This window comes from Onychostoma macrolepis, chromosome 04, assembly GCF_012432095.1.
Source record: "Onychostoma macrolepis isolate SWU-2019 chromosome 04, ASM1243209v1, whole genome shotgun sequence".
Classification (NCBI taxonomy): Eukaryota; Metazoa; Chordata; class Actinopteri; order Cypriniformes; family Cyprinidae; genus Onychostoma; species Onychostoma macrolepis.
Genome location: NC_081158.1, coordinates 17,504,522 through 17,521,928, shown reverse-complemented (window position 1 = coordinate 17,521,928; position 17,407 = coordinate 17,504,522). Strand labels below are relative to the sequence as shown.

The 17,407-nt window shown below is 37.6% G+C and overlaps 1 protein-coding gene across 4 annotated transcripts; it reads right to left on the bottom strand.

Annotated features, from left to right (window-relative positions):
* Positions 1 to 811: 811 nt before the first annotated feature.
* On the bottom strand, positions 812 to 17,365 carry slco1e1 (solute carrier organic anion transporter family, member 1E1). Of its 4 annotated transcripts, XM_058774350.1 has the most exons (17): positions 17,288 to 17,355; positions 17,126 to 17,199; positions 16,852 to 16,939; positions 14,867 to 14,975; positions 14,510 to 14,651; positions 9,637 to 9,769; positions 9,405 to 9,532; positions 7,740 to 7,886; positions 5,048 to 5,146; positions 4,183 to 4,413; positions 3,777 to 3,941; positions 3,104 to 3,299; positions 2,785 to 2,950; positions 2,224 to 2,408; positions 1,714 to 1,778; positions 1,494 to 1,611; positions 812 to 1,318 (listed from the first exon to the last, which is right to left on the bottom strand). In XM_058774350.1, exons 4-17 carry the CDS (start codon positions 14,969 to 14,971, stop codon positions 1,084 to 1,086), a joined length of 2,115 nt encoding a protein of 704 aa, XP_058630333.1. In that variant the 5' UTR covers positions 14,972 to 14,975; positions 16,852 to 16,939; positions 17,126 to 17,199; positions 17,288 to 17,355; the 3' UTR covers positions 812 to 1,083. The 4 variants fall into 4 exon arrangements, 3 of the variants coding, with proteins under 3 accessions (XP_058630333.1, XP_058630334.1, XP_058630335.1); XR_009270938.1 differs by lacking the exon at positions 1,714 to 1,778 and having other exon boundaries at positions 1,189 to 1,318; positions 17,288 to 17,365; XM_058774351.1 differs by lacking the exons at positions 17,126 to 17,199; positions 17,288 to 17,355 and having other exon boundaries at positions 16,852 to 16,967.
* Positions 17,366 to 17,407: the final 42 nt, after the last annotated feature.

Sequence of the window (17,407 nt, the reverse complement as noted above, 5' to 3'; positions counted from 1 at the left end):
TATTGAGATGCACCTGTATGTCATAACCAAACGTTATGTGATTGGCTTATGGGTACACCAATGATTTTAAACTTCAGACAAGCACCTCCCACGAGAAAGTAAATGCTTGTCAATTATGCCCTTCCAGACTCTGTCTACGAAGCAAAGCGAAGTAGCAGAGTTTGGTATTACCAGGCTAAGATATCCTAATGACAATGACAAATTAATAATAGCCAAAAGAGAATCTATGACTTCTGGAAGCACCACTTTTAGTAGTTTAGATGGAATAGGCTCTAACATACATGTTGTTGGTTTAGATGATTTAACAAGTTTATACAATTCTTCCTCTCCTATAGTAGAGAATGAGTGGAATTGTTCCTCAGGGGATCTATAGTGCACTATCTGATGCAATACTGTAGCTGACGGCTGCGTGGTTACAATTTTGTCTCTAGTAGTATCGATCTTGGAAGTAAAATAGTTCATAAAGTCATTACTGCTGTGCTGTTGGGAAATGTCAACACCTGCTGATACTTTATTTTTGTTAATTTCTGCAACTTTCTGCAACATTCAAAGGGTTAATTTTTCTAAAACATACAAATCAAATTTTTATCTTTTATATCTTATGTATATGTAATTTTAATAGGTGCATTTGCCTATTAGTCTGTCAGTGTTCAAAGCATTGATCTTTCAGTAATTTTGTTACCGCATTCAACTTATAACTGTACCTTTCCAAGAAAACAAAAACAAAGAATTAATAATATGAATTACAAAGCCACATATTTCTTTTTTCAAATACATTTATTAAGAGATACAAACTCTGGATCATGAAACACACAGTACAGTAGAACATAAAGAGTGTTATGGCTTGAGATGGTTTCCTTATGGTCTGCTGTTCTGGGCTGTGTTTCCCAAAAGCATCATAAGTTTAAGTACATCATAGACCCATTGAAACCAATGGAGCTACGATCAACTTAGGCTTACGATTGTTTTTGGAAACGCAGTCCTGGTCATTGGTTTTATTAGTAGTTCTTCACCCATTAATTTACAGTATCAGCACTGTCTTCTAAATTCCTTGAAAGAGCTACAAAAGATGATAGCTCATCGCTAGCATTCAGTATTGGTGCTTTCTGTTTTTTCTCTGGGACCGGTATCAGTTTTGGATCCGTCAGGATGGCACATCTCTGGAGACTGAAGTTCAGTTTCATTTTGCTTGCTGGCTGTTTGCAGCAATGCGTTGACTTCTTCTTTTCTAAACTGCTTCCACAGAAGCACAATGACAGCAATGATGAAGAAGTAGGAACATCCACTTAAACACGTAGTCAGGCTCAAGAAGATCACTCTGAAAACAGGACATCAAGACTTTCATGCTGCACATACAATCCTATTTTTATTTTTTTTCAAATGTGAGCTTAGGACTCTGACAATATATTTACATGGGTACTTAAAGGGCTTTTCCCTCCATTTTTGTATTCTAATAAAGACAATTGTGTATGATTACAAGCCCACTTACACACCTGTACATATTTGAGTCGTACATACGACAGGCTCCTCTGCCTCCGCAGCTCTTTATTCCCCATTTTAAACATGTTGTGTCAATGAGAGCTCCAAAATATACAGGAGCAGGAATACCACCTCCAGAAGAAAAAATTAGACATTAATGCAGATTATACAATGCATAATATACACTAAAATATTGCCTAGCTTATGAATTATTGTTTACTGTATTGCTTGTACCTAGGGTTCGCATCACAAGAGTTTGAATACCCAACGCCAGTGACTTAAGCTCAGGTTTAATGCATCTAAAAACATATGCAATATACATTATACTTAATGTATACATAAATACTTTTCATCTTTCATCCTTTACATCTGAAAATGCATCTTGAAGTAGTTTCAATGTGTTAAAAGTTAAACGTAATAACTGTGAAATTAAATAGTTAATTTTATAAAAATTTAAGATTACACTTTATTTTGATGGTCCCCTTTAGAAATTCTGTTGACTAAATAACTTTGCAACTACATGCCAACTCTCATTAGTGATTAGAGTTAGTAGAATAATTGTACATGTACTTGCAAAGTTACTTATGGTCAGTAAAATATCTATTGGGGAACCATCAAATACAGTATTATCAAATTTAATAATATAAATAAGAAAATGTGAGAGTTATTGCCTGGGCAAAACTCACTGCCACAATTCTTGCTTATCAAAAGACTAGTAACTATTCTATCCTGGTGGCAACTGACCGTATAATGATCATGTATCCAGGAGTAGTGCCCAGAGAGTTGATGAAGGAGCTGAGGACAGATACCGCCATGTAAGAGGTAAAACTCCGAGTACATCCTGGCCCACGAGGACACTGTCCCAGAGACACAGATCTGCTGCCCTCTACTGGTGAGGGGGTTAACACACAGCTGCAGTTGTGAAAAACCTGCCACAATCAAATGCAAATGAGATTATTATTGCAAATTATAGCATGCAACAGATACTTATGGTAACACTTTAGTATAGGGACCAATTCTCACTATTAACTAGTTGCCTACTATTAACATATTGGCTGTTTATAAAGCACATATTCTGCAAGACCATATTCTACATCCCTAATCCTACCCAATACCTAAATTTAACAACTACCTTACTAATTATTAATAAGTAGCACATTAGTTTATTGAGGCAAAAGTCGTAGTTAATGGTTTGTTAATGGTGAGAATTGGACCTTAAAATGAAGTGTGACCATACTTACAATACACAGTACCATGTGTGCCTAAGGTTTGGAAAAGTGCAGTTTTAGATAGATCCAATTATACCGTGTTTTTGCCTTGTCCAGTGGAGGTGGTGCATCCTGCCAAACAGGGCGATATGTATGTAATGCCATTGTCAGAGCAGACGGGATCCCATTCAGATGTAGAGCAGGAACAGTCCTGGTTACACTGAGACACGAATGAGCGCTCATCATGTGATATTTCAGGGGTCCTGAGGAGGAATTCGGAGATTGGTGATTGTTTCCAGATGGAAACACAATATTCTGGCTAAACAATATTTTGTAGGAAATGAACAAGATTTCTCTTTACAATATATCCTACATTTCGACAACTGCTGACTTGCAGAAGTATGCAAATACTTTACCCATTGTAGGACACAGTGAGCCCTGCCACAGGCACATTCTCACACTTTGTGCCGAAATGGAGGAGGAGGAGAAGGAAGGCCGTGAAGGAGGTGATGAAGGAGAGCTGAGCTCCTGCCACGACGCTCAACTTGTATCTTTTCATTAATAAACCACCCAAGAATATTCCTACAGCGACCACAGGCAGGATCAGGACACCTACGGGACATGACATGTCTTTAGTTTCAATTAATGTCAAACCTGACACGTTGCATAGTTGGGTTGTTCTTGGGTTTGGTGTGACAGATGAATTCACACCAAAATACTATGGTTGAATTTTATGAATGGCCTATCGCATCAAAAACAAAAATATGGTCAATAAGTCGATAAGCCCTTTTTCACAAGGGATAAACTGGAATAACATTGAAATAAAGTTTGTAAGTTTATAAAATAATTGTTGCATAAATGGCAAAAATAAAATAAAATAAAAATGTTGACAAAATACCAGACAAAATATCAAAATGCCTATTTTTATACATTTATAAATATTACTTTTGCATTTATTAATATTACTTTTAGACAAATCCTATATATGAAGAATTCAATATTGTAGGGTTTGTTCATAAGCACAACTGAAGACACTGAATGAAGACCAGGCATTAAATGAAACAATCATTTACTTGGAAGGGTTCTTACCAATAAGGAAGTTTGCTCTTGATGCAGACTGGCCAAACTGTTGCTCCATGTATTTGGCTTTGAAGGTGAGCAAGCCGATGAAAGAGTTGAACTTCAAAACAATCCCACACAGCAACAGGAAGTATGCAGGAGTGCACAGAAGTTTTTTCAGGGAAGGCAGGAATCCTTAACATTTGCATAACAGAATACAGAGAATGAAGTGAGCTTTTTCGTAAAGAACTGCTTGGATGTTAGATTAACTTCATGTAAAACATACAATCATGTTTAAGACTTATTTAAAAGTGACTCCAGGTAAAGTACTGCCATTTCTAACACAAATTTGTTAGTTTTAAAAAGAAAAAAGGAATGGGAATAGAAAAAAAGTTCAAACAATAATGGATTTGTTAAAAAGGTGGAAGGAAGTTGCCTTTTGCGATGTCGGCCAGTTTCACTGAGTGTGTGTTTGGGAGAACAGATTGCTCCTTGTTGTCCTCATCCACATTAGAGTTTTCCTTCCCTTCCTCTCCTTGTTTGGGTAAAGACCTTGGTAGGAACCAAAAAGGAACACCAGCAAGTAGTAAGATAGCAGATGACACAAAGAAGCCCAGCCACCAAGCTCCCACCCAGCGTGCATCCTGTGGAGTGATGGTCACACTATCTGCAAGAGAAAGACAAAAAATGCATAAATTATACAAATTTCAACTACATCATAGGTCATACCTAGCAAATATAATCACAGTATGTATAGTAATTTATTGCTGCTAACCATAAGCTTATCCCTAAAGTATGATAATATTTCAACGCTGTGATAGTAAGTTTGGAAATCAGATATTTACTACTTAAGTAAATTTTGGTAGTGTCATTAACTTTTGGTGTGCCTTATAATAATAATGGTACAATATACTTATTATACACATATATGATATTCATGGAAAAACCTTTACAAGTTGGCATATGTGGGCAGGTTTGGGGCAGATTTCTCAAAAAATACAGTTGCATATAGTATGTAATTACAAGTAGTGCATGTCATTATAATGTAAGTACAATGTAACAACGTGCACATGGTGTTGTATTTTCAATGTAATAGCATGGTAGTTCAAGACACCTAATATAAAGTGGATAAAATAACACTAATGGCACAGTTTCAAATTACCCCATTATTAAACAGTAAAGTCATTCATTCATTCATTCATTTTTTGCTTGTTTGTTTGGTTGTTTTTTTAAGGCTTTTCAAATTAAACTTCACATGAATACACACAGTGCTGGTGAAACTAATTAAACTGGATGCTTACCAACACTGACAAATCCAATATCCACATACAGTTTGGCACACATGGAGCCCAGGAGGAATCCAAACATGGGACCCAGAAGCATAATGGTCTGAAGACAGGCTAAACATAAAAAGAAATATTTTCATTCTAACATTCCAAGATGAAAATTTAAATGCATTGATCTGAGTTTATTCTTCCCGTTCTTGTGTTTTTAAATATATTTAATTTTATTTTATTACTAGTGTGCTTATTACAGAAATAATATACTTTAACAGAATATATAGGAGTGAAAAGTGAAAAGTGCATTACTTTATAATTTATATTTATATTAAATGCAGTTAGCTGAACTGATCTTTAAAATATGGTTAAAGTGTACTGCCGAATGTATTTACTTTTAAGTCCTTTCTATTGAAACTCGCTTTTCATGACATATTTGTAATTCTAAAGTTGCATTTAAAATAAACATTAACATTATTAATATTAATATTAATTTAAAATCTATTAACATTTAATAACATACTAGTTTTAATATCATAATTAAGTAATTTACATGTGCTTTAGTAAGCCAACAAGTACTTCTTCAAAGCTCAACAAAAGATTTCAAATATATTTTAGTGTAACATTTCTAATTTGATATTATTACAAAGTCCACTGAAAAGTTTACTTAAGTGTGTTAATTAAAAAGTATTGTCTGTATGTACACTTAAAGGGTTAGTTCACCCAAAAATCTAAATTCTGTCATGAATTACTCACCCTCATGTCGTTCCAAACACCTTCGTTCATCTTTGGAACACAAATTAAGATATTAAGATATATTCAAATATTAACGCTATTACGTTCACGGGAAAGCGTGTGCATGCATCATGCTATTCTCCAAAATGGTGGAAGACAGTAAGTCGGGGGAGAAGAATTGTTGAATAAAGTCATTATTTTTGTGTCTTTGCGCATAAAAAGTATTTTCGTAGCTTTGCAAAATTGAAGTTGAGCCACTGATGTCATATGGACTGTTTCACCAATATCCTTACTACGTTTCTGGGTCTGGGAACATTTTAGTTGTGTTGCTGTCTATGCAGGGTCAGAGAGCTCTTAGATTTCAACAAACATATCTTAATTTGTGTTCCGAAGATGAACGAAAGTTTTGAACCACATGAGGGTGAGTAATTAATGACAGAATTTTAATTTTTGGGTGAACTAACCCTTTAAGTGGGCTTTAATTTCATTAATATTATATTATATGCAGGTACATTTTAAAATATATTTGTAATATTTGAAGTACACTGTAACACAATTAAGCACACTTCTTTTCAACAAGGGTTTCAAACAGCCTGTCCTCCAACTAATACGCCCATATAAGTCGTTTATACATATACATATAGAGCGTGTACTACAATTGTGCCCCTATCTGCAACAGGACATTTTCATATTAATGTTTTGTACTCTTTTATCTGCGTTATGGTTTTGGGTGTCGTGTAGCTCAGTTGGTAGAACATTGCGTTGCACGACGATATGTAATCATGTGATCATGCGATCATGGGTTCGATCCCAGAGAATGCACACGCTCATAAAATATGCACTAAAAATCATGATTTTGCATGATTTCTGTAAGGGGTAGGTTTAGGGGTGGAGTTAGGTGTGGTCATTCGTACGAATTAGCAACCTAGTAAAATATGTACGAATTACCGTGAGATCAGTGTAAAAAGCAGGGGCGGTTCTACAAGCTTGGCCCCGCCTTTGGAATCATATCACACCAAACAATTTTGGGTGAAATGTGCAGTTTAAAAGAATAACCGCTGTTAAATTAAAATCTGTGTTCGCTGGCTGGCACAGAGACACACACGTTTTTAAAGCACTGCGCATTATAACCAATCACATACGATTCTGTTGAGCTTATGAATGCAAGGACCAATCAGAAGCGTTCAGATGAGTCATCGCCGAAGCGCCGCTATTTCGTCACCACGCGCTCTCTGACTGAATTCACTTCTGAGAATCAACAAAGTGAATATGTACGAATGTAAGTAAGATATTAATTGCACAGTGTAAACAGCTTTAGTGATTATTATGGGAGTTTTTGAGAGTGCTTGAACTCGCTGGACTGAAGTGAAAATGTTCTTTGATAATGTAAACGTTAAACGCCCCCAACCCCCAATTGAAACTTGATGAAATATTCATTTTAGTTGAAATTGATATAGATTACTTCTAGAGATGGCAATGATACATGACATGGTGAAAAATGACTTAACGTAGGTTAGGATGAATTTTAAAATTGTGCCCCCTAAAAGCACAAGTGGCCCCTTTTACGCGCGCTAGAGGGCGCTTAACTTTAAAATGTAAATATAGGCACTTGCACAAACGACCTATAGGGTCGTTTTTTTGTTGGAGGACAGGCTCCTCGCTACGTGTACTGTGTTGGGCTAACCGAGACTTGTCATAGCACTTGCATATTATTGCTCTTTTGTTGGTTTTGATTGCTTCTATTGTCCTCATTTGTAAGTCGCTTTGGATAAAAGCATCTGCTAAATGTAAATGTAAATGTATTTACTGTATGTATCAACACAATAGCTGATATTCAGTTAGAGCTATAAAGTTGAAGTGTCATTCTTTTTTTTTTTTTTTGTGCTAATGTAAATTAAACTATATGCTGTAATTCACTAAATTTTCTGATTTAGAGGTCCTACAGTCTAGGGGATTAAAAAGGTATCCAAATTTGACTTACAAATGTAAAATGCTGAGTTTTCTGCTTTTGCATAGTCATCAATATAAGCTATGCCAAGAGGTGTGACTGGAGTCTCTCCGATTCCTCTGAGAGCATTACCCAAGAACACATAGATCCACATACTAGATCCAGGGTCCTTCACACAATCTAGGGTTAAAGTGACAGAATTCATGTCTATGAAGCACTTAGAACTTTCAGTATGCATTTTTGATTTTCTTGGCCAACTCTGTTTTGAAAGATCTTTGAAAGAAACTATATTTTTACTCTGAGTAGTAAGTACACACTGATGTAGAGGTCTGCATTCCCGCGGCTCTCCTGGGGAACCGACCAGATTTCTTGCGACATGAGATTAAATTCCCGAATAAAGTGCAGTAGTGGTCGGTAACTCTGGTGTAATTTGAACGGGAGCTGGCGGTTTAACAATGTCCTTTTCCAGATGTCCTTTCAGAACAGCATATGCTTTATTCTCATTGGTACAGCCTGCACTCAGGACTGTAATGCACACGCTGCAGGCATGAACCAGTGCTCTCTGCATCACACTTTTTTTTTTTTTTTTTTAGTCACTTTATTATCCACAAATGGAAATGTGTCTTTGGCTTCACCACACAACCCAGACAGCAAGCAGTGTTGGCCCAGATCCAGCCCACAACTGGCCCGCATGGATTTCACACAGGCCAGATGTGGGCTGGATCTGGGCCAGAACTATGTTGCTGTCTGGGAAATACATTTAACATCATCACACAATTTACAAAAAAAAAAAAAAAAACACAATCACCCCATCTCACACTCAGAACCCAGTATTTAAAATTCTAACAGCAGTTTCATTTGCGGGGTATGTGCACGCAGCATGTGCATAACGGTTCTCAGAGCAGATTGTAGCCTACCGGTGGTGACAGAACAGGCAGGTTGTCGATGAGTGACAGAGCAAAATAAGGATGGAGCAAAGTGAGGATGCGCTGTCCTTGAATAACGTTCAACTCGGTTTTGTTTATATTTTGCTTAGCCTATAATTTAAAATGACAATTTGATAAATTATAATTTATTTATTTTTCTCTGCGACACTTTTCCTACTGTGTTAACAGAAAAATGTTAAACTTTAGTATTTTGACAAGACGAATAAAATAACTAATAGGCTATTTTTGTACAACCTACATTTTTTTTTTTCTCTCTGCGACACTTTTTCCTATTGTGTTGTAAATGTTAAACGAATTGTATCTTGACAAGACGAATAAAAATACACTTTTTTTCCTACTGTGTTGGCAGCAAAATGTTAAACGAATTGTATGTCTTAAGACACAAAATTCGTTTAACATTTTGCTGTCAATAACTTCAAGACTCTTGACAAGACGAATAAAATAACAAATACAATTTTGTGCAGACTACAGGTTTATTTGTTAGCCTGTCTCTCTTTCTTTTAGTAGAGGAAATTTAAATCTGAGATTCTGGAAACGAGATCTAAATTTAGCGGGAACGGTCGGGTCGGGAAGAAAATTATTCTAAGCAGACAGCGGGTGAACAAAGAGTGAATATATCGCGGGAGCGGGACTAAAAAAAAGCAGACCTCTACACTGATGTTTAACTCTTGTTTAAATCCTGAAAGCTAAACAAGTTCTTCTTCCTGAAAGCCTATCAGGCAATGGGGTACTTTAAATGTGGAGTAGTTACCTGTTCCAATGTTATTAGAAGGCTGAATGTGCGCATTTGAGTAATTGCTTGAAACCATGGGATACTGACAAGGAGATATACTGACAGTCTTGTTTAGAGAGCCTTGTATTACTGTGTCATACTTGTACCTGAAGAAGTATAACCAACACAGAGAGAGAAAGAAACATGAGCAGCTTTGTAACAAACGAGAAACTATGCTAAATATGGTGAGATAATATGCATATGAACCTACCGCCCCATGAAAAAGTGTGGCAGCCCTGTAACAGCAGAGCCAATGGCCATGAGGAAACAACCCATCCCTATGAGTCGAGGCCTGTGTAGTCTTGCCCCAACATGACTAACCACTGCCAGAAAGAGCAAGTTACCTACAGAAAATTATTCAGAGAATTAAGTCAATTAGGAAATTAAAATACACAAAACATGCAAGTATATGTGCTGACATGGAACAGACAAACCATGGTCCATTCACTGATCATTCATTGCAACCCATGCTCACTGGAAAAATCATGTCTGTGGCAACATTTACATTTTATCTGGCTTCTGCAAGTTTGGAGCTCTTTTATCTTTACTCGTGTTTCACAGAACTGTACCCGAGTGCTCTGCATTGCAAGTGCTATTCTGTATTTGGTGATCTGCCTCTGTAATCACAATTTATGAGAAATTATGTTTTGTTTTTGTTTTTTTCTACTAGTGTTATTTTCAGTTGGAAACTGCAGCAAATTGTATTGTATATACACATAAGGACATTTTTTTGGAGTTTTGCAAAATATACAGTAGGTAGTGGCACATTCTTCTAATGAGCCTATGTTGGTAATTTGGATTACCAAAATTACTGCATACAGTATCTCACAGAAGTGAGTACACCCCTCACATTTTTGTAAATATTTTATTATATCTTTTCATGTGACAACACTGAAGAAATGACACTTTGCTACAATGTAAAGTAGTGAGTGTACAGCTTGTATAACAGTGTAAATTTGCTCTCCCCTCAAAATAACTCAACACACAGCCATTAATGTCTAAACTGCTGGCCACAAAAGTGAGTACACCCCTAAGTAAAAATGTCCAAATTGGGCCCAATTAGCCATTTTCTCTCCCTGGTGTCATTTGACTCGTTAGTGTTACAAGGTCTCAGGTGTGAATGGGGAGCAGGTGTGTAAAATTTGGTGTTATTGCTCTCACTCTCTCATACTGGTCACTGGAAGTTCAACATTGCACCTCATGTCAAAGAACTCTCTCAGGATCTGAAAAAAAGAATTGTTGCTCTACATAAAGATGGCGTAGGCCAGAGGTGCCCACACTTTTTTGTGTGGGGATCTACTTTTCAAATGAGAAACATTTGTGAAAAATAAATAAATAATAAAATACACATAAAATAAATAGGCCTATAAAAAAGCTTGTTGGGATGTATCTTTATATTGCATTAATTATTTTTTAATTTAAAAGAAATATTAATAATAAAATAATCTTAAATTCTTAGTACCCCATAGAACTGTGCCTGCATTTACCTAAAGCAGTGGTTCTCAACCTTTTTAACTCCAAGACCCCCTCCTCTCCAAATCAATACGTAAAGCCCAAACTTTTCTATTCACTAAAACCTATGTATTTTCATGTAAGTTTTTTTAAACAAAGCAAATTCAAGATAGATTTAAACATTCCATGTTCTTTTTGCAAACATACTTCGCAAACATGTCACTGATATTCTACACGACTTAAAAGTAAGTAATAGTATGTATATTCTGAACTCAGCGATCTGAAGGCGACTCAACGCCACAGTGAATAGTTCCTCTGTCAGAACAAGCTGTTTGGAGCATTTGATGCCCATATGTACATGAACACCACTGATCCTCACAAACTTCTCCAAAACACGCGAGCATCTGTTATAAAGCACTCGCTGTATTCAACTACGTGAATATATTGAGCTGTATTCAAGCAGAAATAAGTTATAGTGATCAGTGCGCTGAGAGCGCACATACACGGTTCGTTTGCGCATCAAATAATGGACACAACGTGCGCCTAATGCACGATCCTGTATGTCACTGTAATCATCTTTACATTGATTACAATCGTCATCCATTAAAACTTAAGGCTACTAGTGTGACACTGGCTTCTTTTATCCAGCCGAGAGCTGTAGTTTGCATATCATATGTTCATACAGCGGTTATGAGCCGCCATTCAGTCTGTATTTCACACAGTGCGATGAGGAAAGGTTTGGTGGTCTGAAACACAGAATACGTTGAGAGGTGGTGCTGTTGTTTATTTATATATTTTTTACATTATCATAGTCATAACATTAGTTAATATATTATATATTAGTTTTAAATTGTCTCGCGAGAACCACTGACCTAAAGCGCGATCTACCAGCATTGCCTTCGCGATGCTGCAGAGGTTGACCATACAGCGCACACTGCATCAAACTGGTCTGCATGGCTGTCGTCCCATAAGGAAGCCTCTTCTAAAGATGATGCTCAAGAAAGCCTGCAAACAGTTTTCTGAAGACAAGCAGACTAAGGACATGGATTACTGGAACCATGTCCTATGGTCTGATGAGACCAAGATAAACTTATTTGGTTCAGATAGTGTCAAGCGTGTGTGGTGGCAACCAGGTGAGGAGTACAAAGACAAGTGTGTCTTGCCTACAGTCAAGCATGGTGGTGGGAGTGTTATGGTCTGGGGCTGCATGAGTTCTGCCGGCACTGGGGAGCTACAGTTCATTGAGGGAACCATGAATGCCAACATGTACTGTGACATACTGAAGCAGAGCATGATCCCCTCCCTTCGGAGACTGGGCCGCAGGGCAGTATTCCAACATGATAACGACCCCAAACACTGGCCAAGCATGTCTCCATGTCTCTGATGGACTGGCCAAGCATGTCTCCAGACCTAAACCCTATTGAGCATCTGTGGGGCATATATATATATATATATATATATATATATATATATACTGTATATAAATGCTCTAGTCAGACTGCTTGAATGCAAAGCAGATTTGGTTGAAGTTAAATAGTGTTGTAGTAAAATTACATCTAAAAGAATGCAACCAAAATAAAACATCTTAAAAATGTTAAAATACTCATAAGTGTCATAAGTAGTTTTTCTTCACGAGTAGTGGAGTCCATGTGGCAGAAGTATGGCCAAGAAGAAGTGGATCTGTCCACCCACTGTCCCCTCTGTTTCTTCCCCAGACATTCAACTCTGTTAGGGCTGGATACCATGGTGCAGGCATGGCCGAGGCTACATCTGTATGCCTTTTCTTCAATTGTTTTGCTCCTGGGAGTTCTAACCAGGGTTCATCAGGACTGAGTATGCCTGCTATTTGTAGCTAAGTTTTTGCCAGATGGGTTTAGTTTGCAGACCTAGTGTCTCTCATGGAAGGGTTTCCTTGGGAAATTCCAACCAGGAGGGACCCCCCTGTTCCCGGCCTGGGGGTCAATCTTTCAACTCCAACCAGGGATATGCAAAGTCTGGGTCTAGCCCCTGAGGGGTACCAGCTCATTCATTCTGGTCTCTCAACTGAGGTTGTTGACACCAGTCCACCAGGAGACAGTATGCTCTGAAGTAGCGTCTCTTTGCATCATGGTGTGAAGGGATACAAGAGATACAGCAGGGATAGGAAACGTCCTGGAGTGCTGCTTGACCTGCAGAGTTGAGCTCCAACCCTAATCAAACACCTGGTCAAGCTAATCATTGTCTTCAGGATTACTAACACTACAAGCAGGTGAGTTTTTTAAGGGTTGGAGCTAAACTGTGCAGGACACCGGCACTTCAGGAACAATGTTGCCTATCCCTGGGATACAGGATACACATAAACCTTCAGGGTAGCATCTGAATCCAGTCGGCTGCTTGGTTAGTTCAGTACTGGAATTCCTACAAGAGCATCTCTCAGGGCTGACCCCTGCTACCCTGAAGGTTTACATGTATCCTGTATGGAAGTCGATGGAAGTCAAGCTCCAGTGAGAAGTGACAAATGTGGAAGCAAAGAGGAGAGAACAAAGTTTTAAGAGAAGTTTTAAATAAGCATATTTTTTTTTAATGTACATCCACTTTTCTTTTTATGATGGATGGATGCACTCTTTATTTTGCTTCAAAATCTCGACCACCATTTACTGCCTTTATAAAGCTTGGAAGAGTCGAAGAGACATTTTTAAATATAACTCCTATCGTATTCCTGTGAAAGAAGAAAGTCATGTACACCTAGGATGGCTTGAGGGTGAGTAAATCATGGGGCGATTTCATTCTTGGGCAAACTATCCCTTTAAGGTAGCTCGGCTAATAGGGGACTTGGGGACTTGCAGACCGTTTCAGTAGCCCCTTCCTCCCTTGACTTCACCCCTGGACTGGTTAAGGTGATATTGCACCCTAGGCTGGATTATGTTCAAAGTTGCCATCATCATCATTTGATCCCATTATTCTTCCAGTGTGTTCCCCTCCACCATTCATAATCCATGAGCAGGGAAATCTTAATAAGTTATGTCTAGTCCGGGCCTTCTATCCATCACTCAGGCCAGTTGCATTAAACCAATCAACTCTTTGTCTGCTTTGGGGGGCGCAACCAAGGTTCCACTGACTCCAAACATACCAATATCGCACTGGTTGTCAGATGCAATTTCACTTGTTTATGAGACACACCATATCGTTTCACTGGTGTCAGACCCACAGGCATTATCAAGAGGGGCGCATTTGAAGGATGTTTGTGATGCAGCAGGCTGGTCCTTTCTGCACTCATTCATAAGATTTTATAATGTGAATGTGGATTCAACCCCAGGATCTCAAGTCCTTTGGGGTTCATTTCTGTACCCCAGTGTGCTTGTGTAATAGCCGACTATTCCCAGCGTGCGAGGAGGCATCTTTCAGTATGTGTGGATTTTAAAAGCTACCATAGTGTCAACTCTTTCCATTCGAAAGGGAATGTCTCAGGGTTACATATGTAATCTAGTTCCTTGAGAAGGGACTGAGACGCTGTGTTGCATTGCTGTTGCCATAGTGGTAACTCTGCTTCTTGCTTCTTGTTCCCTTCTCAAGGAATTGGGTTATAGCCCTGAGACGATTTTTGAAGTTAGGGGGTAATTTTTGCTGAGGCATTTTTGGACCTTTATACAAACCCATTTCAAAACTGCCATCGATGAGGCCCACAACAGAGCTGGAAAGGTCAAATCTCCTCTCAATCTGAGTGATGGCACTTTTCATGTAGGTCCCACACAGAGTTTTGGAGAAGTAGGCGAAAGAAAGGGCCACAATAAAAATCTTGAAGAAAAGTTACAATGAAAAGAGAATCAATCATTCAAATTAGTAAAAAACAAACAAACAAACAAAAAACACCAACAACAACAAAAAAAATACCCCACTATAAACAGTTTTTTTTATGATATTAACATGGATTACAATGACCACATACAGATAATATATATAAAACATATATATAAACATATACATACTTGCATTTAGTAAAGCAAACGTACCTTTAGACTTGACCAGCAGGGGTCCTTTGGAGCCTCTTTTCCTGGTATGCAAAGATTTTGTTGGCTGGTCGGCTTACCATTGTCCTCGGCAGTAGGCTCAGACATTTTGCTGTCATGATATTATCAAAAAAATATTTTGGGGTATTTTATTTTTATTTTTGTTCAGATAATTTATTCAGGTCTAATACAAAAACAGCTAATTCATCAACTGATGATAACAACAACAATATTAATAATGTTTTCTATATTTATTTAATTAATTTGCTAATTAACAAAAGTTGTTTTGTCAATTATTTTGAAAGTAAAAAACACAAATCACAACTGTTTTTTTTTTTGTTTTTTTTTTTCAGAGACATCTTATTTAGAATGAGTTTGTTACTCTATTTCTGATGGATGGATGGATGGATGGATGGATAGATAGATAGATAGATATATAGATAGATAGATAGATAGATAGATAGATAGATAGATAGATAGATAGATAAATTAAAAAATTCCAATAAATTAGAATGTCGTGAAAAAGTTCATTTTTTCTTGTAAGTTATTTTAAAAAGTGAAACTTTCATATATTTTAGATTCATTGCATGTAAAGTAAAACATTTCAAAAGTTTTTTTATTTTATTTCCGTACAGTATAAATTCCGGGTATCTCTTGTTCTTTGAAACCACAATAATGGAGAAGACTGCTGACTTGGCAATGATCCAGAAGACGAACATTGACGCCCTCCACAAAGAGGGTAAGTCATAGAGGGTCATTACTGAAAGGTGTGGCTGTTTACAGAGTGCTGTATCAAAGCATATTAAATGCAAAGTTGACTGGAAGGAAGAATTTTCTTCTGGGTAGGAAAAGGTGCACAAGCAAAAGGGATGACTGCAAGCTTGAGAATACTGTCAAGCAAAGCTGATTCAAACACTTGTGAGAGCTTCACAAGGAGTGGACTGAAGCTGGCGTCAGTGCATCAAGAGTCACAACGCTCAGACATCTTCAGGAAAAGGGCTACCAAGCCACTTCTGAACCAGAGACAATGTCAAAAGCATCTTACCTGGGCTGTGGAGAAAAAGAACTGGACTGTTGCTCAGTGGTCCAAAGTCTTCTTTTCAGATGAAAGTAAATTTTGCATTTCATTTGGAAATCAAGGTCCCAGAGTCTGGAGGAAGAGTGGAGAGGCACGGAATCCATGTTGCTTGAAGTCCAGTGTGAAGTTTCCACAGTCAGTGATGATTTGGGCTGCCATGTCATCTGCTGGTGTTGATCCACTGTGTTTTCTGAAGTCCACAGTCAACACAGCCATCTACCAGGAAATTTTAGAGCACTTCATGCTTCCTTCTGCTGACAAGCTTTATGGAGATGCTGATTTCATTTTCCAGCAGGACTTGGCACCTGCCCACACTGCCAAAGGTACCAAAAGCTGGTTCAATGACCATGGTGTTACTGTGCTTGATTGGCCAGCAAACTCGCCTGACCTGAACCCCATAGACAATCTATGGGGTATTGTCAAGAGGAAGATGAGAGACACCAGACCCAACAATGCAGATGAGCTGAAGGCCGCTATCAAAAAACCTGGGCTTCCATACCACCTCAGCAGTGCCACAAACTGATCACCTCCATGCCACGCCGAATTGAGGCAGTAATTAAAGCAAAAGGAGCCCCTACCAAGTATTGAGTACATATACAGTAAATGAACATACTTTCCAGAAGGCCAACAATTCACTAAAAATGTTTTTTTATTGGTCTTATGAAGTATTCTAATTTGTTGAGATAGTGAATTACTGGGTTTTTGTTAAATGTGAGCCAAAATCATCACAATTAAAAGAACCAAAGACTTAAACTACTTCAGTCTGTGTGCATTGAATTTATTTAATACACAAGTTTCACAATTTGAGTTGAATTACTGAAATAAATGAACTTTTCCACGACATTCTAATTTATTGAGATGCACCTGTACATGCATACATATATGCATAAATACATAAAACATAACTCACCTTATATTAAAAAAAAAAAAAATCAGAAAGACTGAAATCTTCCAATCCTTGCAGCAGGCAAAGGTTAGCTTCTGTTTTATTGCCCCATCTCCAGAACAGTCGAATGGGATGACAAATGCAAAAATCTCAATGAAAATAGTTTTATAAATAAATAAATATATATATAAGGATAAAAATAACAATAAAAAATAAAAAGTTATGCAAAAAAAAAAAGCAAGGAAAAGCAAACCTCATGATACAGAGAAAGCCTTTTTCATGTGTTTTCATGACTTACTCTGATAATCCTCTCAGATTTAGCCTGGTTTAATTCTCCCCTCCCAGTCAGAAACTCTTCAAGCAGCCATTCATCTATGGCAGAAGAAAATTACTGTTATAGGGAGTTCTGGGAAAACAAAGGAAACAAGAGAAACAAATCATGTGCCAAAGTATGCTGTACCTGACAGGGGCAGAGGGAGTATCCTCCCTCTTGGAGAGAAGACATGTTTCTGGGTCTCTGCATAAGCCTGTGGTTTATTCTCAAAGCTCATGCACACAAAAGCTCGGCACATTTCTATTC